The 27,435-nt window shown below is 45.1% G+C and overlaps 1 protein-coding gene across 2 annotated transcripts in view; it reads left to right on the forward strand.

Annotated features, from left to right (window-relative positions):
* VWA8 (von Willebrand factor A domain containing 8) overlaps positions 1–27,435 on the forward strand; it is an 875,413-nt gene that overhangs the window by 786,424 nt on the left and 61,554 nt on the right. For both annotated transcript variants that reach the window (XM_063952874.1, XM_063952875.1), the window contains exons 39-41: positions 5,159–5,267; positions 18,645–18,801; positions 20,253–20,361. In XM_063952874.1, the coding sequence (XP_063808944.1) occupies positions 5,159–5,267; positions 18,645–18,801; positions 20,253–20,361 (375 nt within the window). The remainder of the gene's footprint in view (positions 1–5,158; positions 5,268–18,644; positions 18,802–20,252; positions 20,362–27,435) is intronic.

Here is a 27,435-nt window from a genome sequence, read left to right on the forward strand (position 1 = left end):
AAGCGGGAGGTCGAGTACCATTAAGGGGGCCGAGCTTCTCTGAGAGTGGATCCAGCAGCTCACCAGCGCCATTTTCCCTCTGCAGCATACTCTGACAGGAATCACAGGGAAGCACAACTCCTCCACAAAGTCTCCAAGTCTCCTCAGCTGTACCAAGGGGTCTTAGAAGGGGGGGAGCAGTGTTAAATACTAAGCCCTCTTAAGGGACTTAGTGTGGCGACCCAGTTGATCATTTCTTGGCTACGGGGGTGCTGTGTGTGACTGGCTCCGATTTCTGTGTCTCCCTGCGGCCTCCGTGTGGGTTAAACTGTGTTTTTTTCCCTTCTGTGTGTGGATGTGTGTCTGTCCCTTCACATTACCATGTCCAGGGACTGTGTTTCCTGCACGGCTGAGTTCCTTTCTTCCCCTGAAGACTCACTATCCTGTACCCAGGATAGTGCTCATTCTCAGGCTAGTGGGACAGAACCCCCATGGTTAGCATCCATTAAAGGGATGATATCGAAAGTTTCAACTAAATTATCCAATAATGAGAAAGAGACACAAATTTTAAGACAGTCTATGGATGACCTGATAAATAGAGATTCATTTCCCATACCAGTGTCTCATACCCCCGCCATTTGGTCACAAAAGCGTTCTCTGGCACAGCTCATGCAGGATGACACTGATAACGATACATCAGATCCAAAGGAGGGTGAGGTGGATGCGAGCGGGGGGGATGCTGTCTTATCACAGGGCATACAGGCCCTGATAGAGGCTATCAGAAATGTCCTGCACATTCCTGACAAGACGGCAGAGGTGGAAGAGGAATCCTTTTTTAATGTACAAAAGAAATCCTCAGCTACTTTTCCTGTATTAAAGGATTTGAATGCCCTGTGAAGAAACTTGGGCTAACCCTGACAAGAAATTTCAGATCCCTAAAAGGTTGATTACATCCTTTCCCTTTCCCCTGGATGATAGAAAGAAATGGGAAAACCAGCCGATTGTTGACGCATCGGTATCTAGGTTGTCACATAAGATTGTCTTACCGGTGCCTGGTGCAGCATCCTTAAAGGAGACAGCTGACCGCAAAATTGAGAACACTCTCAAATCACTGTACATTTCAGCGGGGGTGGCCCAGAGACCCACTATTGCTTGTACATGGATCACCAGAGCAATCGCAAAATGGTCAGGTAACCTAATTGACAGTTTTACTCCTGCAGGGAGGACATTGTTTTACTCCTGCAGCATATCCAAGATTCTGCTAATTTTATGGTGGCGGCTTTAAAGGAAATTGGTTTGCTCAACGCACGCACCACGGTCATGGCAGTGTCAGCAAGCAGGGGATTGTGGCTACGCCAGTGGACTGCGGATGCGGACTCCAGGAAAGGAGTGGAAAATCTGCCTTTCACAGGAGAGGTCCTGTTCAGGGATGAACTGGATAAGCTAATATCCAAGGCTACGGTGGGTAAGTCTACGTACCTTCCTTTCGCTACACCCCCAGCTAGGAAAACCTACATTGCTCCAACCCTTACGGACAGCAAAGTTCAAAGGCAAGTCCAAGGGTTCCTCTTCTACCTTCAAGGTAATAGAGGTAAAACCAGGAAATCAGCAGCTGCAGGTTCTCAGGAACAGACCTCCCTCCGGGTCTGCTTCCTCAAAGCCTTCAGCATGACGGTGGACCGCACTGCCTGGAAGACAGGCAGGTGGGAGCACGGTTACGTTATTTCAGTCACGTTTGGGCAATATCTTGCCAGGACCCCTGGGTCACAGACCTTATTGCCCAGGGATACAGAGTGGAGTTTCAGGAACTCCCACCTCACAGATTCTTCAAATCAGGCTTATCAGCTTCTCTGGAAGCAAGTGTGACTTTACAGGCGGCAATTAAAAAACTGGTTCTGACTCGGGTCATTGTCCCAGTTATACTTCAACTATAAAACAAGGGTTATTACTCCAACCTTGTGGTACCAAAACCGGACGGTTCGGTGAGACCCATTCTCAACCTCAAATCTCTGAACCCGTATTTAAGGGTGTTCAAATTCAAGATGGAGTCTCTGAGAGCGGTGATCTCAGGTCTGGAGGAGGGGGAATTCCTGGTGTCTCTGGACATCAAGGATGCGTACCTTCACATTCCAATTTGGCCGCCTCATCCGGCGTATCCAAGGTTTGCACTGCAGAACTGTCACTATCAGTTTCAGGCCCTGCCATTTGGCCTCTCCACGGCACCGAGGGTATTCACCAAGATAATGGTGGAGATGATGTTTCTCCTCCGCAAACAGGGAGTGAACATAATACTATACCTGGACAATCTGCTGATAAAAGCGCCTTCCAGGCAGAGGTTGTTGGACAGCATTGCTCTTTCAACCCGACTTCTCCAGGATCACGAGTGGATTCTGAACCTGCCAAAATCCCACCTGGAACCAACACGGAGACTTCCGTTCCTAGGAATGATCCTGGATACAGAGGAACAAAAGGTGTTCCTTCCATTTGAAAAGTCATTGGTAATCCAGTCCATGGTGCGGAATGTCCTAAAACCAACCCGGATATCGGTGCATCTGTGCATTCGCCTTCTGGGGAAGATGGTAGCCTCTTACGAGGCTCTGCAGTACGAAAGGTTTCATGCCAGGCCATTCCAGCTGGATCTGTTGGACATGTGGTCCGGATTGCATCTTCACATGCACCAGAGGATACGTCTGTCGCCAAAAGCCAGGATTTATCTTCTGTGGTGGCTCCAGACTTCTCACCTGACCGAGGGTCGACGGTTGGGGATTTAAAATTGGATTCTGCTAACCACAGACGCAAGCCTCAGGGGTTGGGGGGCAGTCACCCAAGGGGAACAGTTCCAAGGAAAATGGTCAAGTCAACATGATGCAAATTCCAGAACTATGGAAAATATATAATCACACATACAGTAGGAAAAACTTTCAAAATAAAGAGAGAGAAAAAATCGAGACCTCACACTACAGTACTTATAATGGATAATTATTTGAATTTTATTTGTTTAAAAAAAAATCATGTATATATTCAGAATTCATTTAAATTACTATAATACGCCGATAAATTTGATATAAATGAATTCTGAATACTACAATCATACAATATTTACATTCCTTGAAGTCTACCTGATCAGTAATGTGGTTTTCATTTTCTGTGACTGTTTTTTCTATGATTCTTGAAATTGCATTACATTCATGTGGATAACAATTTACTATTTTTGATGTTAATGCATACCTCTCAATGTTCCACTTGCATGAATCACGATGATGTTGTATCGATGACACTGGCAGTGTATCTAGTGCCATGTATTTTTTGTAGTCCCCTTTCCCACGAAATTTGTTTTTATCAAGATGACGGGCCCAAATATAAAAATCAGGACTGTCCCTTTTAAATTGGTACAGTTGGTAATTATGTATTACTAGTTACCAGCCCGTAAAAATGATGGAACAACATAACAGTAATGTCAACGTCGGCAGATGTGCACGGCCGAACGGGGCAACACTTGAATTGCTCCATAGAGCGCCATATAGTGGCCGCCAGCGTGAAAAACACTTGAATCCCCCCCATAGAGGTGAGGAGCATTGTTAGCATTTTATTATATGTGATGTGCCTAATATATTCTGGATACTACAATTTTTTTTATCACGAGTATAAAATAAATTTGATTTATAATAACATTTTATGATTGCAGTTTTTTCCTGGCATCACCTCATAGAGATACAACAAATACATACATTTATGCTTCATAGACTTTATTAGACCCGGTTAGGCTTGGTAAACTTGGAAGGGGTATTGCTTCTAGTTGTCCTAAGTATAGTGTAACCTGAATGGACTTCTGGTATCTGTTGTGGGCTTATTTTAAAATATATCAGCTTTGGTCTAGTGTCACCAACTGTATCATTGGGACAGGAGTATGCATCACCCTCTTACATCCTAGGATTAGTGTCTTTGAGATTGGTCCTGGGGACTGCTTTAATGCTACCCTTCAAATTTATGTGATCAATTTATGTATATTAGCAAAAGTTTGTATTGCTTGGTGGTGGATGGCTCCCCAGTGTGGATTGCCCTAGTTAACTTCATGGTGGTACATGTGCTCTTTGTTTGGGATAATGTATATGTTAGTTGTTAGGGGAAATGTTGATGTCATGCCTTATAATCAGTTCTCCATCTGTGTCTGTGTGCATTTTGGACATATATGGAAAGACAAATAGTACAAATCTGATTGGATTGTAATGGAAATTGGATACATGGTTCCATACCACTTAAGGAAGTTAAGGATCAGCTGATGGGCTCACATGTTCCTTGACCATCCTAATTTTCCACACCAAAACCAATCGTATAATTGTTTGTGGGATGGGATCAGTGGCTGCTTCAGAGGTGGTACAATTCAAATAGGGGGTGTGGCTCCCCTATTTGAATTTTGTACTCCACTGCAGCCCCACCTCTAGAGCCACCACTGGGTGGGACCATACACTGCTGTGCTTGGGAAATTTGGTTAAACTAAATTGCCTGACTAAGGGGGTAATTCAGATCTGATCGCTGCTGTGCGTTTTCGCACAGCGGGCGATCAGATCCGAACTGCATATGCACTGCACTGTACCAGCACGTTGCACGGCTGCAAAGTGGATCGCCGGTCAGCGACGGGTTTATGCGAAGGATCAATTCGCATGGGCGTTCGCAAGGAGATTGACAGGAAGAGGACGTTTGTGGGCGGCAACTTGAAGGGAGTGTCTGGAAAAACGCAGGCGGGACCAAGCGTTTGAAGGGAGGGTGTCTGACGTCAAATCCGGTCCCGAACAGGCTGATGTGATCGCAGCAGCTGAGTAAGTCCTGGGCTGCGCAGAGACTGCACAAAATCAGTTTGTGCAGCTCTGCTACAAATGCGTTCGCACATTTGCACAGTGAAAATACACTCCCCCTGTAGGTGGCAAATATCTGATCGCAGGACACCAAAAATCGCTGCCCAGCGATCAGATCTGAATTACCCCCTAACTTCAGTAGCAATCATAATTTTAGTGACCCTTCATAATTTTCTTATAGGCGTGGTGATTTCTAGTTAAACCTCTGACTATATTACATATAAACCTGGTTAAGGCCATATTTATATTGACAATGCAGTGGTGTTGTGATGTCTGAAACACAAGGTTTATAACATGCAACAATGCTTTCTCATCATGTTTTACAGATCACAGTGCAAAAGGAGAGTGGCTTGGATGTGAGCTCACCAAAGCATGGAAAGATGGATCCAGATAATGTGCCCCATGTGGGTGGTAATACATGGGCTGGGGGAACTGGTTAGTATTATAACTTATTTTATACATTATATACAATAATCTATTGCATGTAAATATTTGTGAATTTAAATAATGTATGCATCACCAGGTATGAAACAGAGGTTTACCTGTAATTTTAACTTGTGGTGTAATCAATGTGATGAGATCATAAAATGCTCACAATGTGTGTGACATGTAAACAATATAAGTAATGCAACATCAGATACACCGTGGAACACATGGTGAAAAGCTGCACTCACAGCCAGTCGTATTGCTCATTCACCATTGTAAAATTGTGCATGGAAATTGGGTGGGGGTGGGGAGGAGTTTAATAACTGAATAGGAAGCTACAGGCTCCATGCTTGCACATTGTATTGACCCACTAGATCCCCCTCAGCACATACAGACCCAGCTTTAGCTGAGTAGGGAAGGCACCAAATCTATGAAATAGCCCCCTAAGTGATATTTTACCCTTAGCCGATAATGCAGCCTAAAGTTTTTTTGTTTGTCGCTACAGATCATCCAATGGTCACATATGTTATGAACGGATCTTTTATGAATAATAATAATTTAACTACTTTGTAGTACTTATTTTATGGCTACATAATTGTTGTTTTGCTCATTTGTACAGTTTTCATTCTGTTTTTGTCCCCCACTTTTCAGGAGTTGTTTATTAAAACTAAGACGTCACAATGTGGATGTAATTATACTGCACAAAACATTCTTATGACATAATAATAATCATTCCCTTTTCGTTGCAGATGACTGTCATAGTTTAATTGGCATGTAAAATACTGAGATACCTACATGTGTTTTGGACACATTTCCTTTAGGAATGCTGGCATTCTGTCATATTACTTTCTATTGACACTTCATGCTTGCTCTTTCTTGGCCCTTCTTGTCAGCGTTTGTCTTTACAATTTGGGGCCTCACACCTGTGAGATCAGGTGCTTGAGGCAGTGGCACCAGCATAATATAGTTTAAAGGATCCAAGGCCTGGTGTGTGATCATGTTTATCATGTAAGACATGAGGCTTGTCATTCTTTCTGTTTAATGATACCTCACACAGATGACCTTTCTGCTGGGTCAGTGCCTCTATTTTCACTCTTTCACAGGGAAAGCAGCCACCTGCAATCTTATTATCTCTGCTGGATTATATAATAGGCTTCACGATTTCATCCTACTGTGCCATTTTTATTTGTTTTACATTCATTTCCAGGCGGATACAACAATCTATAGATAGTATACAAATGAATACATCATAAACGGATGTTTAAACATTTAAAACTGTAAAAATATGAATTATATAATTTGTTGAATATAAAAAGATAATGATCTGGTTTTCTGAGATGTTTATGCCTGATGCATACTGTATGTCGTTTTGCCGTGCTGACCCTAGAAAATGTTACCAGAGTGGGTTATAGGTACTGGTTAACGCGGTCATTGTGATTTAGCATTTTAGGCAGCTCGACAACACAGCCATAAAACCCGCACAGTAATTTTACCGAAATAATATTGCGCCGATTTAAGCAACTGTACTGACAGGAATATTGCCGCAACTGCTGGAGCTTTCAGGTGGTGTGACTAGTGTAATATACTATCATTTACATCCACGCCTGCGCATAATAAATAATTTAACTCCAGAGGAGACATAGAAAGGCAGTGACAAATAATACTGTACATATGAAAAGCAGCAATGCAGATAATTGCACATACTGCATTCCCCTAGATGGTTTGTGGTTATTTTTCTATGGTGATACTATTTTTATTAGTGAATAACTTCTCACTCTTTGGCTATAGCCATCCAGTTCTAAGTCGCGTTTCATGACTTCTGACAGTTTGATCAACTAATTAGTGTCAGCAGCGAGTGAATGTTAAATCCGTGTGGAATGCATCTTTGTGAGAGGGGGCCCGTCACTGGCTCAATGCAAAGGCATGCATGTGCTATGATAAAGAAATGGACTGATTTTCACAAGATGAGATAATAATTTGCCAGTTACAGTACAATGATTTATTCTACTAGTTTTGACTGTTTCATTAGGTTAAAAAGAGGTTGGTGTAAATCTATGTTTTAATGACCCAGAGCTAGAATTCAGTCAGTGGACTGTGCCAAGGTACTTGCAAACATACTGTATATACGTATTCAGATGCAGTATGGTTGATATCTGCTTAAAGGTAATTTCTACCTATCACTGACCTGGGTTGAAAGTGTTGTGAACTCTGGGGTTCTTCCGGTGACCGGGAAGAGGAACCACAGCTGGGCCGTAGAGATGGCCGAATGTAGGTTTTCTTCATGCAGGATTTAGCGGCAGGCAAGGTTCGTGACGGATACTGGAAGCCACCTGAAAGACAAGGACTTGAGAACGGTGCTGGTGAATACTGTGGGTGATGCTGAAGAATCACTGTGAGTGATGCTGAGGAGCACTGAGGTTGAGGCTGACAAGCACAGAGACAGAGATTTAAGGACAATGCTGAAAGCACAGTGATTTAGAGGATTTGTGAACGATGTTGAAGAACACGGTGACTATTGATTGTGAGTGTTGCTGAAGCACACGGTGACAAAGGATTGTGAGCGTTGCTTTAGCACACGGTGACAAAGGATTGTGACCGTTGCTGTAGCACACGGTGACCGATGATTGTGAGTGTTGCTGTAGCACACGGTGACCGATGATTGTGAGCGTTGCTGTAGCACACGGTGCCCGATGATTGTGAGCGTTGCTGAAGCACACGGTGCTGGAAGCACAGGGGTCCGTGCAGCAGAAGAGCACGCTGAATGCTGGAGCCCAGGATGCTGGAAGCACAGGATGCTGGAAGCACAGAATGCTGGAAGCACAGGATGCTGGAAGCACAGAATGTGGGAGAGTCACATACTCTTCTGAGGGTGCGATGTACTCCTCGAAAAATCGTAAGTCTCCCGCCACTTCTGGGAGAGGAGTCATTGGCGTTTCTATCATTGGTGCTATGTGTGCAGTGCACTCGGGCCCCTGGGTCCAGGGGGGCCCACACCGCACACACTGCACCCATGTTGTTTTAATACTTACCTTTCCGCTGCAGCCCACGTCAAAAATCACTGCCAAAATAGCCACCGCACATGTGCAGTAGGTAATTAGTCTCAGGACCATGGCAGGCACCATATTTCCGGAGACCTGCAGATGCTCAGTAGACTCGTCACAATACCGGAGCCTACTGCTCCATGGAGAGGAGGGGGCCAACCTGAAGTCTGCACACGGGCCCCCTCCTCTCATAAAACGCCCTCACTAGAGCACTACTGTTGTTTATTAAATAAACTAGTACACTACTATGGGGCATAACATTAACTAAGGAACTATTATGGTTCAGAAAATGAACTAGGCGACTATTATGGGGCATAAAATTAACAACTCCTGTGGAGACGTGTCTTTATAGAAGTATTGGAACAGGGGACCCTTCAAAATGTTGCTGTGGGGCCCACAAAGTTCTGGCTACGCCCCGAGTTTGTATGAGATTTTGCTACAAGCCAGCATCCTGTTGTCACTAGCAAATCCCACTGGCACCACTTGGAAACCATCCACACTTCGTCTGTGAGCGATACACTAATGTGGTGCTCCGTGGTGTGGGAGGGAATTGCTGACTCCACCAGACTCCTTCATCAGAATTCAAAACTGCTTCCCCTTCTGGGTAGAGTGCTTAGCTGCTCCTGAACACTTACTTTGGATAGGACTGCAGGGTACGTGTGCATTTACATTGTTCGGCTTGATGAGGGGCAGGATATGGATTAGCATATTCAGAAGCAAAATCGTAGCAGTGAAAGTGCTTATTTTTCAAAAGCTCTTGTAGTCACGCTGGGAGTGTACGCCTGCGATTAGGCAGGCAACGATAAGGGAGGCTCCATCTGTACTTATCGTAGTGATGTTACACATTACAGAGGGAATTCAAGTCTTACTTTTATACAGTTACCTGCAGGAGGGCTATAACGCATCTGGTTTGAGCCCTCTTATTTTACACAAGGATTACTTTAGATTAGCCACCTTTCTTTCATTTAAGTGGGGTGATTGCCTACATGCTGACCAAGCCAGTGGGGCCGCAGCCACCCTCTACCTGGCACCACTAAGTCTTTGATGGGAAATTTTGGCCTTAAATCTTGACCCAGATTGACCCCCATGTTTTTTTCACTGTGGCCAAGTGTGTACAAGCCAAAGTCTGCTGTAGGAGGCTGGAATTACAGATCTGATGGTGTACCTTCTGAGCTCAATGGGACCAGACATGTCATAAGAGCCCTGTAGGAGATGCCAGGAACACACACCTGGTTAGCCTATAATTATAATAACTAACAGAGTACAGCATTGTGGCCTACTCCCTGCTCCTTCTCTTACTATTTGTCACTTTCCCAGGTCTGATTGATAATAGGGAAATAGGATACTGATTTGTATACTGAAGCAGGATACTAAATGGTAACATGGAAGCAGGATACTGGTTGGTAATGGGGAAGCAGGATACTGATTGGTAATAGGATAACAGGATACTAAATGGTAAAATGGAAGCAGGATACTGATTGGTAATAGGGAAGCAGGATACTGATTGATAATAGGGAAGCAGAATACGTATTGGTATTAGTTAAGCAGGATACTGATTGGTAATATGGAAGTTGGGTACTCCCTGAAAACGGTCAGTTGCCACCCAGAAATGCCCACTTCATGTCAATCACTCTGCAGCAACCAGTGCGACTGAAATGCATCGCTAGACCCTGTGCAAAACTGCATAGTTCGTTGTGCCCGTACATCGCGCGTGTGCATTGCACCGCATACGCATGCGCAGAACTGCCATTTTTTTGCCTGATTGCTGCCCTGCAAACAAATGCAGCTAGCGATCAACTCGGAATGACCACCAGTATGCGCTAAATTGCATCTCAGGAGACCACGGCATCTTTACCATCGTGCTGGATCATATTCATTACTAAACTCTGCTTATGCTTTTGATCCATGCTATATTTATGTGGGAGTTTTGGATCATATTGGTCGCATAACTACATCCCGCTATGGTACAGTAGCATTAACAATTAGTAAATTGTCTTTCTGTGGAAATCGAAATTTAATTTGGAAGTCCCACAAATCTGGCGCACACACACACACACACACACACACACACACACACACACACACACACAATAATCTTGATCTCAGAAACAGCATGCATAGCATTGACACATGGTCCAATTGCTTGAGGAACCTGCAGCAGCTACTACCCTGATACCTACTGATTGCTAGTGGATGAGATACAGCACTTGCACTTAGTAATTAGTAATTGAAAACATAAATGACTTCCAGAATTCTTGGATATCACCATCGCCATTACACCACCTGACATACTCTGGGGGAAGCAAAGTGAGGTCCATGATGACAAGGGCATCAAAGGGAAAGTGACAAAACCTTTGAAGACTGTGCCGTCTCTTTTATTACATATGAGTCTAACATGAGGTAGGCCATGGAGCTTATGGAACATGGGGTTGGGAGAGGGAAATATTTTTCTCTAACGTCCTAGTGGATGCTGGGGACTCCGAAAGGACCATGGGGAATAGCGGCTCCGCAGGAGACTGGGCACATCTAAAGAAAGCTTTAGGACTATCTGGTGTGCACTGGCTCCTCCCCCTATGACCCTCCTCCAAGCCTCAGTTAGATCTCTGTGCCCGAACGAGAAGGGTGCACACTAGGGCCTCCCCTGAGCTTCTTAGTGAAAGTTTTAGTTTAGGTTTTTTATTTTCAGTGAGACCTGCTGGCAACAGGCTCACTGCATCGAGGGACTAAGGGGAGAAGAAGCGAACTCACCTGCGTGCAGAGTGGATTGGGCTTCTTAGGCTACTGGACATTAGCTCCAGAGGGACGATCACAGGCCCAGCTTGGATGGGTCCCAGAGCCGCGCCGCCGGCCCCCTTACAGAGCCAGAAGGCAGAAGAGGTCCGGAAAATCGACGGCAGAAGACGTCCTGTCTTCAACAAGGTAGCGCACAGCACTGCAGCTGTGCGCCATTGCTCTCAGCACACTTCACACTCCGGTCACTGAGGGTGCAGGGCGCTGGGGGGGGCGCCCTGAGACGCAATAATAAACACCTTGGATGGCAAAAAAATGCATCACATATAGCTCCTGGGCTATATGGATGCATTTAACCCCTGCCAAAATACATAAAAAAACGGGAGATAAGGCCGCCGATAAGGGGGCGGAGCCTATCTCCTCAGCACACTGGCGCCATTTTCCCTCACAGCTCCGTTGGAGGGAAGCTCCCTGGCTCTCCCCTGCAGTCACTACACTACAGAAAGGGTTAAAAAAGAGAGGGGGGCACAAATTAAGCGCAGTATTAACTATACAGCAGCTATAAGGGGAAAAACACTTATATAAGGTTATCCCTGTATATATATAGCGCTCTGGTGTGTGCTGGCAAACTCTCCCTCTGTCTCCCCAAAGGGCTAGTGGGGTCCTGTCCTCTATCAGAGCATTCCCTGTGTGTGTGCTGTATGTCGGTACTGTTGTGTCGACATGTATGAGGAGAAAAATGATGTGGAGACGGAGCAGATTGCCTGTAATAGTGATGTCACCCCCTAGGAGGTCGACACCTGAGTGGATGAACTGTTGGAAGAAATTACGTGACAGTGTCAGCTCTGTATAAAAGACAGTGGTTGACATGAGACAGCCGGCTACTCAGCTTGTGCCTGTCCAGACGTCTCATAGGCCGTCAGGGGCTATAAAGCGCCCGTTACCTCAGATGGCAGATATAGACGCCGACACGGATACTGACTCCAGTGTCGACGGTGAAGAGACAAATGTGACTTCCAGTAGGGCCACACATTACATGATTGAGGCAATGAAAAATGTTTTACACATTTCTGATAATACGAGTACCACCAAAAAAAGGGGTATTCTGTTCGGTGAGGAAAAACTACCTGTAGTTTTCCTAAATCTGAGAAATTAAATGAGGTGTGTGATGATGCGTGGGTTTCCCCCGATAACAATTTCTAAAATGTTATTGGCATTATATCCTTTCCCGCCAGAGGTTAGGGTGCGTTGGGAAACACCCCCTAGGGTGGATAAAGCGCTCACACGCTTGTAAGGACTCTATCCTCTCCTGAGATGGCCGCCCTTAAGGATCCTGCTGATAGAAAGCAGGAGGGTATCCTAAAATGTATTTACACACATACTGGTGTTATACTGCGACCAGCAATCGCCTCAGCCTGGATGTGCAGTGCTGGGTTGGCGTGGTCGGATTCCCTGACTGAAAATATTGATACCCTAGATAGGGACAGTATATTTTTGCCTATAGAGCATTTGAAAGATGCATTTCTATATATGCGTGATGCACAGCGGAATATTTGCCGACTGGCATCAAGTCTAAGTGCGTTGTCCATTTCTACCAGTAGAGGGTTATGGACACGTCAGTGGTCAGGTGATGCGTATTCCAAACGGCATTTGGAAGTATAGCCTTATTAAGGGGAGGAGTTATTTGGGGTCGGTCTTTCAGACCTGGTGGCCACGGCAACAGCTGGGAAATCCACGTTTGTACCCCAGGTCGCCTCTCAACATGAGAAGACGCCGTATTATCAGGCGCAGTCTTTTCATGGATAAGCGGGCAAAAGGTTCCTCATTTCTGCCCCGTGACAGAGGGAGAGGAAAAAGGCTGCAGAAATCAGCCAGTTCCCAGGAACAGAAACCCTCTCCCGCCTCTGCCAAGCCCTCAGTATACGCTGGGGCTTTACAAGCAGAATCAGGCACGGTGGGGGGGCCCGTCTCAATGAATTTCAGCGCGCAGTGGGCTCACTCGCAAGTAGACCCCTGGATCCTTCAGGTGATATCTCAGGGGTACAAATTAGAATTCGAGACGTCTCCCCCTCGCCGTTTCCTAAAGTCGGCTTTACCGATGTCTCCTTCTGACAGGGAGACAGTTTTGGAAGCCATTCACAAGCTGTATTCCCAGCAGGTGATAATCAATATACCCCTCCTGCAACAGGGAACGGGATATTATTCCACACTGTTGTGGTACCGAAGCCGGACGGCTCGGTGAGACCGATTCTAAATCTAAAATCTTTGAACACTTACATACAGAGGTTCAAATTCAAGATTGAGTCACTCAGAGCAGTGATTGCGAACCTGGAAGAAGGGGACTACATGATGTCTCGGGACATCAAGGATGCTTACCTTCATGTCAAAATTTACCCTTCTCACCAAGGGTACCTCAGGTTTATGGTACAGAACTGTCACTATCAGTTCAGACGCTGCCGTATGGATGGTCCACGGCACCCCGGGTCTTTACCAAGGTAATGGCCGAAATGATGATATTCCTTCGAAGGAAGGGAATTTTAGTTATCCCTTACTTGGACGATTCCCTGATAAGGGTAAGATCCAGGGAACAGTTGGAGGTCGGTGTAGCACTATCTCAGGTAGTGTTGCTGCAGCACGGTTGGATTCTCAATATTCCAAAATCGCAGCTGGTTCCGACGACTTGTCTTCTGTTCCTAGGGATGATCCTGGACACAGTCCAGAAAAAGGTGTTTCTCCCGGAGGAGAAAGCCAGGGAGTTATCCGAGCTAGTCAGGAACCTCCTAAAACCGAGCCAAGTCTCAGTGCATCAATGCACAAGGGTTCTGGGTAAAATGGTGGCTTCCTACGAAGCAATCCCATTCGGCAGATTCCACGCAAGAACTTTCCAGTGGGACCTGCTGGACAAATGGTCCGGGTCGCATCTTCAGATGCATCAGCGGATAACCCTGTCACCAAGGACAAGGGTGTCCCTCCTGTGGTGGTTGCAGAGTGCTCATCTTCTAGAGGGCCGCAGATTCGGCATTCAGGACTGGGTCCTGGTAACCACGGATGCCAGCCTGCGAGGCTGGGGAGCAGTCACACAGGGAAGGAATATCCAGGACTTATGGTCAAGCCTGGAGACATCACTTCACATAAATATCCTGAGGCTAAGGGACATTTACAATGCTCTAAGCTTAGCAAGACCTCTGCTTCAAGGTCAGCCGGTGTTGATCCAGTCGGACAACATCACGGCAGTCACCCACGTAAACAGACAGGGTGGCACAAGAAGCAGGAGGGCAATGGCAGAAGCTGCAAGGATTCTTCGCTGGGCGGAAAATCATGGGATAGCACTGTCAGCAGTATTCATTCCGGGAGTGGACAACTGGGAAGCAGACTTCCTTAGCACGACCTTCACCCGGGAGAGTGGGGACTTCACCCAGAAGTCTTCCACATGATTATAAACCGTTGGGAAAAACTCGACAGGTATTGCGCCAGGTCCAGGGACCCTCAGGCAATAGCTGTAGACGCTCTGGTAACACCGTGGGTGTACCAGTCAGGGTATGTGTTCCCTCCTCTACCTCTCATACCCAAGGTACTGAGATTGATAAGATGGTGAGGAGTAAGCACTATATTCGTGGCTCCGGATTGGCCAAGAAGGACTTGGTAACCGGAACTTCAAGAGATGCTCACGGAGGATCCGTGGCCTCTACCTCTAAGAAGGGACCTGCTCCAGCAAGGACCCTGTCTGTTCCAAGACTTACCGCGGCTGCGTTTGACGGCATGGCGGTTGAACGCCGGATCCTGAAGGAAAAAGAGCATTCCGGATGAAGTCATCCCTATCCTGATCAAAGCCAGGAAGGATGTAACCGCAAAAACATTATCACCGCAATTGGCGAAAATATGTTGCGTGGTGCGAGGCCAGTAAGGCCCGACGGTGGAAATTCAACTGGGTCGATTCCTACATTTCCTGCAAACAGGAGTGTCTATGGGCCTGAAATTGGGGTCCATTAAGGTTCAAATTTCGGCCCTGTCAATTTTCTTCCAAAAAGAACTAGCTTCAGTCCCTGAAGTTCAGACGTTTGTAAAAGGGGTACTGCATATACAGCCTCCTTTTGTGCCTCCAGTGGCACTTTGGGATCTCAATGTAGTTTTGGGTTCCAAAAGTCACATTGGTTTGAACCACTTAAATCTGTGGAGTTACAATATCTCACATGGAAAGTGGTCATGCTGTTGGCCCTGGCCTGGGCCAGGCGCGTGTCAGAATTGGCGGCTTTATCCTGAAAAAGCCCTTATCTGATGTTCCATTCGGACAGGGCGAAATTGAGGACTCGTCCTCAGTTTCTCCCTAAGGTGGTTTCAGCGTTTCACCTGAACCAACCTATTTGTGGTGCCTGCGGCTACTAGGGACTTGGAGGATTCCAAGTTGATGGACGTAGTCAGGGCCCTGAAAATATATGTTTCCAGGACGGCTGGAGTCAGAAAATCTGACTCGCTGTTTATCCTGTATGCACCCAACAAGCTGGGTGCTCCTGCTTCTAAGCAGACGATTGCTCGTTGGATTTGTAGTACAATTCAGCTTGCACATTCTGTGGCAGGCCTGCCACAGCCAAAATCTGTAAAAGCCCATTCCACACGGAAAGTGGGCTCATCTTGGGCGGCTGCCCGAGGGGTCTCGGCTTTACAACTTTGCCGAGCTGCTACTTGGTCAGGGGCAAACACGTTTGCTAATTTCTACAAATTTGATACCCTGGCTGAGGAGGACCTGGAGTTCTCTCATTCGGTGCTGCAGAGTCATCCGCACTCTCCCGCCCGTTTGGGAACTTTGGTATAATCCCCATGGTCCTTTCGGAGTCCCCAGCATCCACTAGGACGTTAGAGAAAATAAGAATTTACTTACCGATAATTCTATTTCTCATAGTCCGTAGTGGATGCTGGGCGCCCATCCCAAGTGCGGATTGTCTGCATTACTTGTACATAGTTATTGTTACAAAAATCGGGTTTTTTTGTTGTTGTGAGCCATCTTTTCAGAGGCTCCTTCTGTTATCATGCTGTTAACTGGGTTCAGATCACAAGTTGTACGGTGTGATTGGTGTGGCTGGTAAGAGTCTTACCCGGGATTCAAGATCCTTCCTTATTGTGTACGCTCGTCCGGGCACAGTATCCTGAGGCTTGGAGGAGGGTCATAGGGGGAGGAGCCAGTGCACACCAGATAGTCCTAAAGCTTTCTTTAGATGTGCCCAGTCTCCTGCGGAGCCGCTATTCCCCATGGTCCTTTCGGAGTCCCCAGCATCCACTACGGACTATGAGAAATAGAATTATCGGTAAGTAAATTCTTATTTTCTAGTTCTGTAGTGCTTTTCATAGTTCTGACATAACCAAATTATAACACCAAAGTGAATTTTTCCCCAGCCCTTCCCTAGAGGGCATGTTGACATATGCCTATTAGTGTTCACATTGTCAGGGTCAAGATAGAGGTCAATGAGTCATTTTCTTAGGGAGTTTTACTGCTTGTACACACCAAGGTGCATACAAGCTGTGGTGTACATTTTATGTATCATGACTGTCAGTCATCTGCCGAGCTCTGGATTGTCATAATATCAGCATCTTTCCTCACATAGATCACAATGTACTGATTGCTGAGGAAACCTGTTCACAGTAATAAGATAATTGTTATTTTACTATACTCTGAAGGAGAACATGTTGGTATACAGCAAATCATTTTCTGCTCATGAAGACAGACAGAAAGCTGACATGTGATATATATCACAGGCGTTGCTACTTACAATGGTTTAAGGTGTTTCAGCAATGATACTTGGATTTGTCTATTGTTTTGCTATTGTTTTAACTTGTATGTGAAGCCGCTGTTATATCGGCGATACAGCAATGTTATTAGTTACGTTGGTTATAATGTAATGTAACTATGATTGTCAGTCAGCACAGTCAATTAGATACACATTGTTTAACAGAAAGGAAGATGTTAATCCGAATGTTATATTGAATGTAAGTCGATGCCAATACATAATAAAATACCAACTTTTTTGTGCAAAATTAAATTGCAGTCAGAGCCGTAACTAGGTGTGTGCGCAGTGTGCCACCGCACATAGATCTGCAGGGTAGGGTGCGCTGTTGGCGGCAATTGTCAATTATCTTTTTTGATTACTTTCACTTGCAGCTTTCCCCCTTTTTGAAGCCCAGCAACGCCTGACCGCTTCTGTCTCATAACCCCCACCTCTTCCCTCATTAATACCTATTCAACATTCCTGAACTTAACCTGATAGCTCTTTGTTATTCAGTCAAACTATACTTTATTACGTTTCTAAATACTGACATACCCAGGATTCAAACCTATTGCCTGTGGCATTGCAGGCAGACACTCTATTCATAGAGCTACAGTATCTGCTCTTGCATAGAAAGCCCCTTCCTCATGAGGAATGCGCCTTATGTGCCTATTGGAAAAATAGGGGGTGCACCAATACCAATTTTCTTTCTGGCACAGAGCACCAAAAAGTCTAGTTACTCTGATTCCAGTTAATGTATTAAAATATAATTACGGGGAGTGCAGCGAGTCCCCTCCACACTAATATATTCCCCCTGGGGTGGTGGCATGCATGTGTCAGCTCATGGCTTCTTTAAACACAAGAGTATGTTATTATTCTCTGCAACGCTACATTGGTAGGGGCCATATTTGTTTTTATAGGTCACATGTTGCCTGTGCAGGAGTGTAACCAGATTTTGTGGGCCTCATAGCAACATTTTGAAGGGGCCCATGACCCGATGCTTTTTGAGAGATACCTCTCTGCAGCAGTTATTCATTTTCTGCCCCATAATAGCGCCCTTATTCATTTTCTGAACCATAGTAGTAGTGCCCTCCTTATTAATATTATGCCCCATAGTAGTGCCCTAGTTAATTTTATGAAGCATAGTAGTAGTGCCCTCCTTATTAATATTATGCCCCATGTAGTTCCCTAGTTTACATGATGTCACATTGTAGGGCGGCTAGTACACATTATGCCACACAGTGTCCCCAGTTCATACTGTTCCACATTAGAGAGCCCTGCAGTTCAAATTATATAATGTTACAGTGTCCCAGTTCATGTTATGCCACACTACAGTGCCTCCATTTCATATTGCGCCACATTAAGGTGCCCCTGTCTCTATTATTTAACATTACAGTGCCCTCCATGTTACAATGAGCAGATCAGATTAAGACACATTACAGTGCCCTCCAGTTCATATTGTGCCACATTACAGTGCCAGTGTGCCACCTTACCAATATAACATCCACTACACACTCCTCTCACTGAAATTGTAATGTCACACAGTTCAGGTTGGGCAGTGGTTCAGACCCAATAGCTTAGCGGGCAATTTGGTGAAATTGGTATGCAACTATATGACCTGGGTTCCAGGTCCCCCTCAGCCTCTTGTCCCCATAGTAATGGCACCCCCTTGCACACACTATAGTTACGCCCATGTGCCTGTACATGGTTTAAGCAGCCAGCTTCTGGGCTGGATCAGTGGCCATGAGGATGTTGTCTATCTCAATGGACTAGTCACATCGCTGAGGCATGATACTGATATCTAGCTTGGTGCATATCTGAAATTGCTGAAAAAGTCTAAACTATATGTCGTTTCACAGGTGGCAGAGACACAGCAGGACTTGGTGGAAAGGGAGGTCCATACCGCCTGGATGCAGGACACAAAGTTCACCAGGTGTCCCAAGCTGAAAAAGATGCTGTCCCTGAGGAAGTAAAAAGAGCCGCTAGAGAAATGGCAGAAAAAGCTTTTAAGCAGAGGTAACATACAATGAAAGTACACCAGACGTTATTCTGCATTAGTCATTTCTGATGTACTGTATGTTTACAGTGCAAACCTTTTTTATGTCAATATTATATACGATAACAATTAACGTCAGCATGGGTATCATCTTGTGCATGAATTGCTACAGTGACAGTTATTTGTTTACTTGCCGGGGGAATTTTAGTCACATATTTCAGGTTAATGAAGTACAGCAACTAGAAAGTGCTTTTAGATGGGAGAAGTATTGATGTATTCATTCATTTTTGCATTTGCTTACTGTATTGCACTAGTTCTACAACTCCTCATCCAGCCATGATATATTGTTGTATGTTGAAAAACTTTTCTATATCTTTCGAGCATAAAAATAATATAGAAATAAAAAAACATAAATATATTTCCTAGTTTGTATTTGCTTAAGCAGATCCTGGTTGGATAGTTTGTGTGGGCCTGTCCAAGCAAAAGGTCAGTTGTGATTGGTCAAATGTACTGAAGATGGGGTTACCCAGTAAAGATAACTGTAAGGGGATGCGGGTAAGATGCCGGCAGCCGGAAACCCCACCCCCGTCGTAATGCCAACGGTGATATCCCAGCAGCGTCAGGAGACCAATGCTGGATTCCCATCAGCCGACCATAATTATAGCTGGCAGTTTAGGCTTACGCTGCGGAGAGGGAGAAGTTAGGGGTAGGTTGCAGGGAGGGAGGTTTAGGATTAGGCATCACTTGGGGGAGGTTAGGTTTAGGCACTAAGGAGGGAGGGTTAAGCTGTAGAGAAGGGGGGTTAGGTTTAGGGTTAGGCACTAAAGGGGGAGGTTAGGACCCACTGTGAGTCTTTGAGAACCAAGTAATTTTGTGTTTACAGCTCGCAGTGATAAACTAAAAAATGCTGCTTTGTTGACAGTTTTAGCTTAAGTAGTTACATTATATAGTATTTTTAACATGTATTTTATATTGAAACAGCGAAAACTAATGTTGGAAGTTTGAATTTAGTATTAGCATGGAAAAACATAAAAAAATTCTGTACTGTGCAATGTAGCCATTAGGCGTCTGATCCGGAGTCATAGACTTCTGCGGTTGCTTTTCCCTACAGCCGCAACATTTTTACTTTGATGTGCTAATACGACAATTGGCTGAGCTAAGTCACAAATCTGTATGTCTGAAAGTGCTAGGCTATCTCACCCACTGTTCTGGCATCTGCAGACGTGACCGTAATGAAAATGTTCACAGGATTTTCATGTTTGAATAAAACTTTTTGCTTATCAACAAGTCCGGTAAGCGCACCCCCTACCTGTTTTTTTTATATATATATATATATATATATATGTGTATATATATATATATATGTGTGTGTGTGTGTTTTGTTAGTTGTGTACTTCACTCGAATTAAATTTATACATGCTCTATTGCATTTTTATCTGCTAATACTTCATTTAATTTGCATAATTTTTAGGTTAAAGGAAATCCAAATGAGTGAATATGATGCTACTACATATGAACGTTTCTCAGGAGCTGTACGCAGACATGTTCAGTCTCTGCGAGTTATTTTGGACAGTCTGCAGGTAATCTGTGACAATGTAACAAGAGTTCAGTAAACTGTGACAAGGAAATTTGGCTGGAAACTATTCATTGCCCATGGTCATGTACTTGCTATGTGTATGTCAGAAGAATGTCTAAGTGAAATCGAGCATACATGATAGCAGATCTATGTGTTATGATGCAGAATATATCGGGTGTGTATCGTTTTACCGACGGCCGGGATCCCGGCGGCAGAATTCGGCGGGGAAGGTGGGGGGGGGGGGTTGGTGCAAGTGCAGGAAGCCCCTTGCGGGCTCGCCACGGGTTCTATTCCCACTCTGTGGGTGTCGTGGACACCCACGAGTGGGAATAGTCCCTGTTGGTCGGCATGCTTACTGTCGGGATTGTGAAGGGGCTGGATGTAGAGGGAGGTCATGTGACTGCCGGTTACATAACTACATTATGAATATATCAATGCATATTTTAAAATATAGCAAGCTTTAAACTTTTGCAATCAACATTATATGAAGAATTGTATAAGTTTGTTTTATTTTAGTCAAATGTTATTTTTAATAGCCCGAGGCTGTCCCCCCCATCCAAGGGCTGCGGATGGGGGGCTGACAGCCTTGAGAAAATTGAAAGAATATTGTTTTTTCCAGTAGTACTACAAGTCCCAGCAAGCCTCCCCCGCAAGCTGGTACTTGGAGAACCACAAGTACCAGCATGCGGGAGAAAAACGGGCCCGCTGGTACCTGTAGTTCTACTGAAAAAAAAAACCCAAATAAAAACAGGTCACGCACACCGTGAGAGTAAAACTTTATTTCACACATGTCGACACACACATACTTACCTATGTTCACACGCCGACTTGTCCATGTAGAATCCACAGTGTACCTGTGAATAAAATTATACTCACCTCAATCCAGTGTCCAGATCTTTTAAAATAATCCTCGTACTTGGCAAAACAACAAAACGAACACCCGGACCAAACGGACTGAAAGGGGTCCCATGTTTACACATGGGACCCCTTTCCACGAATGCAGAGACCCCCCCCGTGACTGCTGTCACAGAAAGGTCTCTTAAGCCAATCAGGAAGCGCTACTTCGTGGCACTCCTGATTGGCTGTATGCGCGTCTGCTGGCAGACAGCGCATCGCACAGCTCCCTCCATTAGTTTCAATGGTGGGAACTTTGCGGTCAGCGGTGGGGTTACCTGCGGTCAGCCGCTGACCGCGGGTGACCTCACCGCTGACCGCAAAGTTCCCACCATTGAATATAATGGAGAGGCTTTGCGATGCGCTGTCTGACAGCTCAGACGCGCATAGCCAATCAGCAGAGTGCCACAACGTTGCGCTCGCTGATTGGCTGAAGGGACCTTTCTGTGACAGCAGTCACGGGGGGGTCTCTGCATTCGGGGAAAGGGGTCCCATGTGTAAGCATGGGACCCCTTTCAGTCCATTTGGTCCGGGTGTTCGTTTTGTTGTTTTGCCAAGTACGAGGATTATTTTAAAAGATCCGGACACTGGATTGAGGTGAGTATAATTTTATTCACAGGTACACCGTGGATTCTACATGGACAAGTGGACAGAGGTCGGCGTGTGAACATAGGTAAGTATGTGTGTGTCGACATGTGTGAAATAAAGTTTTACTCTCACGGTGTGCGTGTCCTGTTTTTATTTGGGTATTTTTTTCCAGTAGAACTACAGGTACCAGCGGGCCCGTTTTTCTCCCGCATGCTGGTACTTGTGGTTCTCCAAGTACCAGCTTGCGGGGGAGGCTTGCTGGGACTTGTAGTACTACTGGAAAAAACAATATTCTTTCAATTTTCTCAAGGCTATCAGCCCCCCATCCGCAGCCCTTGGATGGGGGGGACAGCCTCGGGCTTCACCCCTGGCCCTTGGGTGGCTGGGGGGGGGACCCATTGATTGAAGGGGTCCCCACTCCCCCAGGGTACCCCGGCCAGGGGTGACTAGTTGGATATTTAATGCCACGGCCGCAGGGCGCTGTATAAAAGTGACCCCCGGCTGTGGCATTATCTGTCCAGCTAGTGGAGCCCGATGCCGGTGTAAAAAATACGGGGGAGCCCTACACTTTTTGTCCCCCGTATTCTTTGCACCAGCACCAGGCGCAGAGCCCGGTGCTGGTTTTAAAAATACGGGGGATCCCCTGTCAGTTTTTTCCCCGGATTTTTAGAACCAGGACCGGCTCGAAGAGCCCGAGGCTGGTTATGCTTAGGAGGGGGGACCCCACACAATTTTTTTTCTAATTTTTAACCTTCCATTTAAAAAAAATAATAATAAAAAAAAAAATTATTTTTAAAAATATATAAATAATACTTGTGCCTCCAAAATAGACAAACCAAGTACCTAATCCCTTCTAATATAAATAGATATGCTATTACCAATAAAAAAAACACCAAAAAAAACATGTTTTACATTTTTTTTTTAGATTCCGCCAGCAAAGTGTGGCGGATTTGAAAATGACGAATTTACTGTCTAAAAGCACTGTTGTCGAATTTACAAACTTCAATTGAATATACTTTTGTCGAATTGCCGCATTTGTACCATTGCAGAAATGTCGAATTTGACAAATGTCGAATTTCAAAAAGTCGAATTTGGAAAGTCTGTTTTTTTTTGACGAAAAGTACTGAATTGCATTGTCGAATTTTTTTTTTTTGGCGAAAATGTCCCGTTTTTTTCGACATTTTCGGGAATTCGACCGCAATTGCATATACCCCAAAATACTTACAATAATTATAATAGTGCACAAAAAGAACTATCTTCTCCTGAGATATCTCTCATGACACTATAGAACCACAAAAGATACAAAGGCACACAGAAGGAGATATGGAAGAATACAAGGCCACCTTTAAATGGCAAGAGAAGTAGGGAGCAAACATTTATTTTTAAGGTCATTTATTTATTAACAATAATTTATATAGTATTTTACAGAGATTACTTAGTCATTCTAATTTATTCCTGCTGCCATATATTAGGTGGATATTCTGCACCTGCCTTAGAAATGGGTGCTTGTTTTCAAGGTGCATCTAAAGATACACTAAGCGGTACTACAACGTTTATGCATCTGTACATAAAAAGTCTTGAAAAGATGAAGTATGCCCCTTCCATACCGTATTTACTGTAGCAATGTTCTGTGGGTTTATGGTCCCAACTGTGGAAAGAATGACTATATAACTGATAACTTCTCATTATTTCATTTGAAAATTATTTCTAGCTAGAACAGCAGAAGTTATTGAAATGTTCAGTGCTACAATTTCTGTTTATTTTGAAATAAGGAACACTACTCAAGCTATAAGTTTTCAAGTTTGAAATTACTGTCGGTCATGAAATGCAGGGATTTACTAAGAAAAGCAATGTCAGCTGCGTATGAAACAGTCTGTGGACTGAGTGCACCACTGTTATTCCCTGTTGCATGCAAGTTGGCCGTGTTGCAGTCATGAAAATAAATGCTGCATGTCTCCTTTATTCAAGGCTGGTTGCATGTCCACTTGTGGAAGAAGCCATCTTTAGTGCAGACTTGCAACATCTCTATCCTTGGTATAATAGAGCCATCTGGTAATAGGTGGCGGCTGCATATGCTCAACTTTAAATAACCCGCAATTCCATAGCCATGCTCTTGGAACACTTATCCTATATATTAAACGCCCAGTTACACTCACTCAACCGCAAGAGCAGATGTGGCTGAGATGCCAATGGCTGTGAATTCCCTATAGTTGCTCAAAGTTGCTTTTTATGCTTTGCTACTGAGCATGTGCAGTGTGAGAAATAGCAAGATTCATCCACCAAACAGACTTGTGTGCAACTCTGAAACAGACACAACAGGTCTATAGATAGATAGATAGATAGATAGATAGATAGATAGATAGATAGATAGATAGATAGATAGATAGATAGATAGATAGAATTTTGTGTCTTCAGTATTGAATTCAGAATAAAAAAAAGTTAAATATTTGTTAGGAAGAGAAAATATTTGTGAACTTATCTTTCTATTACTAGTGGCTTGGGGTGTTTAGATATTGAATTGAGCCGCTGTGTGCCAATGTCAAAGCTACATTCCCCCTAGGGTATGGTTACCACTGAGCCCAGATCATTTTGCTCCTACCTAATAACTTGGGTGCCTTCTATCTCAGTAAATTGCTGTCATTATTAAATATGGACTTGCCTGTACAGTATATGGTGCACATAAAAATAGGATTTTAATACCTACCGGTAAATCCTTTTCTCTTAGTCTGTAGAGGATGCTGGGGTCACCATAAGAACCATGGGGTATAGACGGGATCCGAAGGAGACATGGGCACTTTAAGACTTTAAAAGGGGTGTGAAGTGGCTCCTCCCTCTATGCCCCTCCTCCAGACTCCAGTTATAGGATCTGTGCCCAGGGTGACGGACATTTCGAGGAAAGGAATTATAGTTAAACTAAGGTGAGATACCTACCAGCTCACACTTCAAACATGCCGTACAACCTGGCATTCAACAGAACTCTAGTCAACAGCATGAACAATGTCAGCAACAGGCTGATTATAAACGTAACACAACCTGTGTGTAAACAGAACTAATAACTGCAGGTACAGTACGCACTGGGACGGGCGCCCAGCATCCTCTACGGACTAAGAGCAAAGGATTTACTGGTAGGTATTAAAATCCTATTTTCTCATACGTCCTAGAGGATGCTGGGGTCACCATAAGAACCATGGGGTTATACCAAAGCTCTAGAACGGGCGGGAGAGTGCGGATGCCTCTGCAGCACCGATTGACCAAACTTGAGGTCGTCATCATCGGCCAGGGTATCAAACTTTGCAAAAGTGTTTGAACCCGACCAAGTAGCTGCTCGGCAAAGTTGTAACACCGAGACCCCCGGGCAGCCGCCCAGAACGCGTCCACCTCTCTGGTAGAATGGGCCTTCACCGATTTCGGTAACGGCAATCCAGCCGTAGAATGAGCCTGCTGAATCATAGCACAGATCCAGCGTGCAATAGTTTGCTTGGAAGCAGGAGCCCCAATCTTGTTGGGATCATACAGGACAAACAGAGCCTCCGTTATCCTAATCTGAGCCGTCCTGGCGACATACATTTTTAAAGCTCTGACCACGTCAAGAGACTTCGACTCCACTAAGGCGTCAGTAGCCACTGGCACCACAATAGGTTGGTTCATGTGGAACGATGAAACCACCCCGGCCGAAATTGTTGACGAGTCCTCAACTCTGCTCTATCTTCATGGAAGGAATAAGGGCTCTTGTGAGACAAAGCCGCTAACTCCGATACCCGCCTTTCGGATACCAAGGCCAACAGCATGACCACTTTCCAAGTGACGAATTTCAACTCAACCTTCTGTAAAGGTTTAAACCAATGTGATTGCAGGAACTGCAACTCCACGTTAAGATCCCATGGTGCCACTGGGGGCACAAATGGAGGTTGGATGTGCAACACGCCTTTCACGAAAGTCTGAACTTTTGGAAGGGAGGCCAATTGTTTTTGAAAGAAAACCGATAAGGCTGAAATTTGTACTTTAATCGATCCCAACTTTAAGCCCGCATCCACACCTGCTTGTAGGAAGTGGAGAAAACGTCCTAACTGAAATTCTTCCGTAGGAGCCTTCTTGGATTCACACCAAGACACATATTTTCTCCAAATACGGTGGTAATGTTTAGACGTTACTCCTTTCCTAGCCTGAAGAAGTGTGGGAATGACTTCACTGGGAATACCCTTTCGAGCTAGGATCTGGCGTTCAACCGCCAAGCTGTCAAACGCAGCCGCGGTAAGTCTTGATACACGCACGGCCCCTGCTGTAACAGATCCTCTCTTAAAGGAAGAGGCCAGGGATCTCATATGAGTAATTCCTGAAGATCTGGATACCAAGCCCTCCTTGGCCAGTCTGGAACAATGAGGATCGCCTGAACCTTTGTTCTTCTTATGATCTTTAGCACTTTTGAAATGAGAGGAAGCGGAGGGAATGCATACACCGACTGAAACACCCACGGTGTTGCTAGGGCATCCACTGCTGTTGCTTGAGGGTCCCTCGACCTGGAACAATATCTCTGAAGTTTCTTGTTGAGACGAGACGCCATCATGTCTATTTGAGGAATTCCCCAAAGACCTGTCACTTCTGTGAAGACCTCTTGATGAAGATCCCACTCTCCTGGATGGAGATCGTGTCTGCTGAGGAAGTCTGCTTCCCAGTTGTACACTCCTGGATGAAGACCGCTGACAGGGCGCTTGTATGTCTTTCCACCCAGCGGAGAACCTTTGTGGCCCCTGCCATTGCCGCTCTGCTTCTTGTTCCGCTTTGGCGGTTTATGTACGCTACTGCTGTTATAATGTCCGACTGGATCAGTACGGGCACATTGCGAAGCAGATGTTCCGCTTGAAGAAGGCCGTTGTAAATGGTCCTTAACTCCAGAACGTTTATGTGCAGACAGGTTTCCTGGCTTGACCATCTTCCCTGGAAGTTTTCCCCCTGTGTGACTGCCCCCCAGCCTCGGAGACTCGCATCCGTGGTTACTAGGATCCAGTCCTGGATCCCGAACCTGCGCCCCTCTAGGAGGTGAGAGCTGTGCAGCCACCACAGGAGTGAGATTCTGCTCTTGGAAGACAGAATTATTTTCCGGTGCAGGTGGGATCCGGACCACTTGTCCAACAGGTCCCACTGAAACACTCTGACATGGAACCTGCCAAACTGAATGGCCTCGAAGGCCGCCACTATCTTCCCCAGCAAATGAGTGCATTGATGGACTGACACTCTTGCTGGTTTCAGAATTTGTCTGACCAGGCTCTGAATCTCCAGAGCCTTTTCCACCGGAAGAAAAACTCTCTGTAAATCTATGTCCAGAATCATTCCCAAAAATGACAGCCGTGTTGTCGGAACCAACTGTGATTTTGGCAAATTTAGGAGCCAACCGTGTTGTTGCAGAACTGCCAGGGAGAGTGTAATGTTCTGCACCAGTTGGTCCCTGGATCTCGCCTTTATCAGGAGATCGTCCAAGTACGGGATAATCGTGACTCCTTGCTTGCGAAGGAGAACCATCATTTCCGCCATCACTTTGGTGAAAATCCTCGGAGCCGTGGACAGACCAAACGGCAACGTCTGAATTTGGTAATGACAA

Source organism: Pseudophryne corroboree, chromosome 2 (genome assembly GCF_028390025.1).
Source record: "Pseudophryne corroboree isolate aPseCor3 chromosome 2, aPseCor3.hap2, whole genome shotgun sequence".
NCBI classification, from domain to species: Eukaryota; Metazoa; Chordata; class Amphibia; order Anura; family Myobatrachidae; genus Pseudophryne; species Pseudophryne corroboree.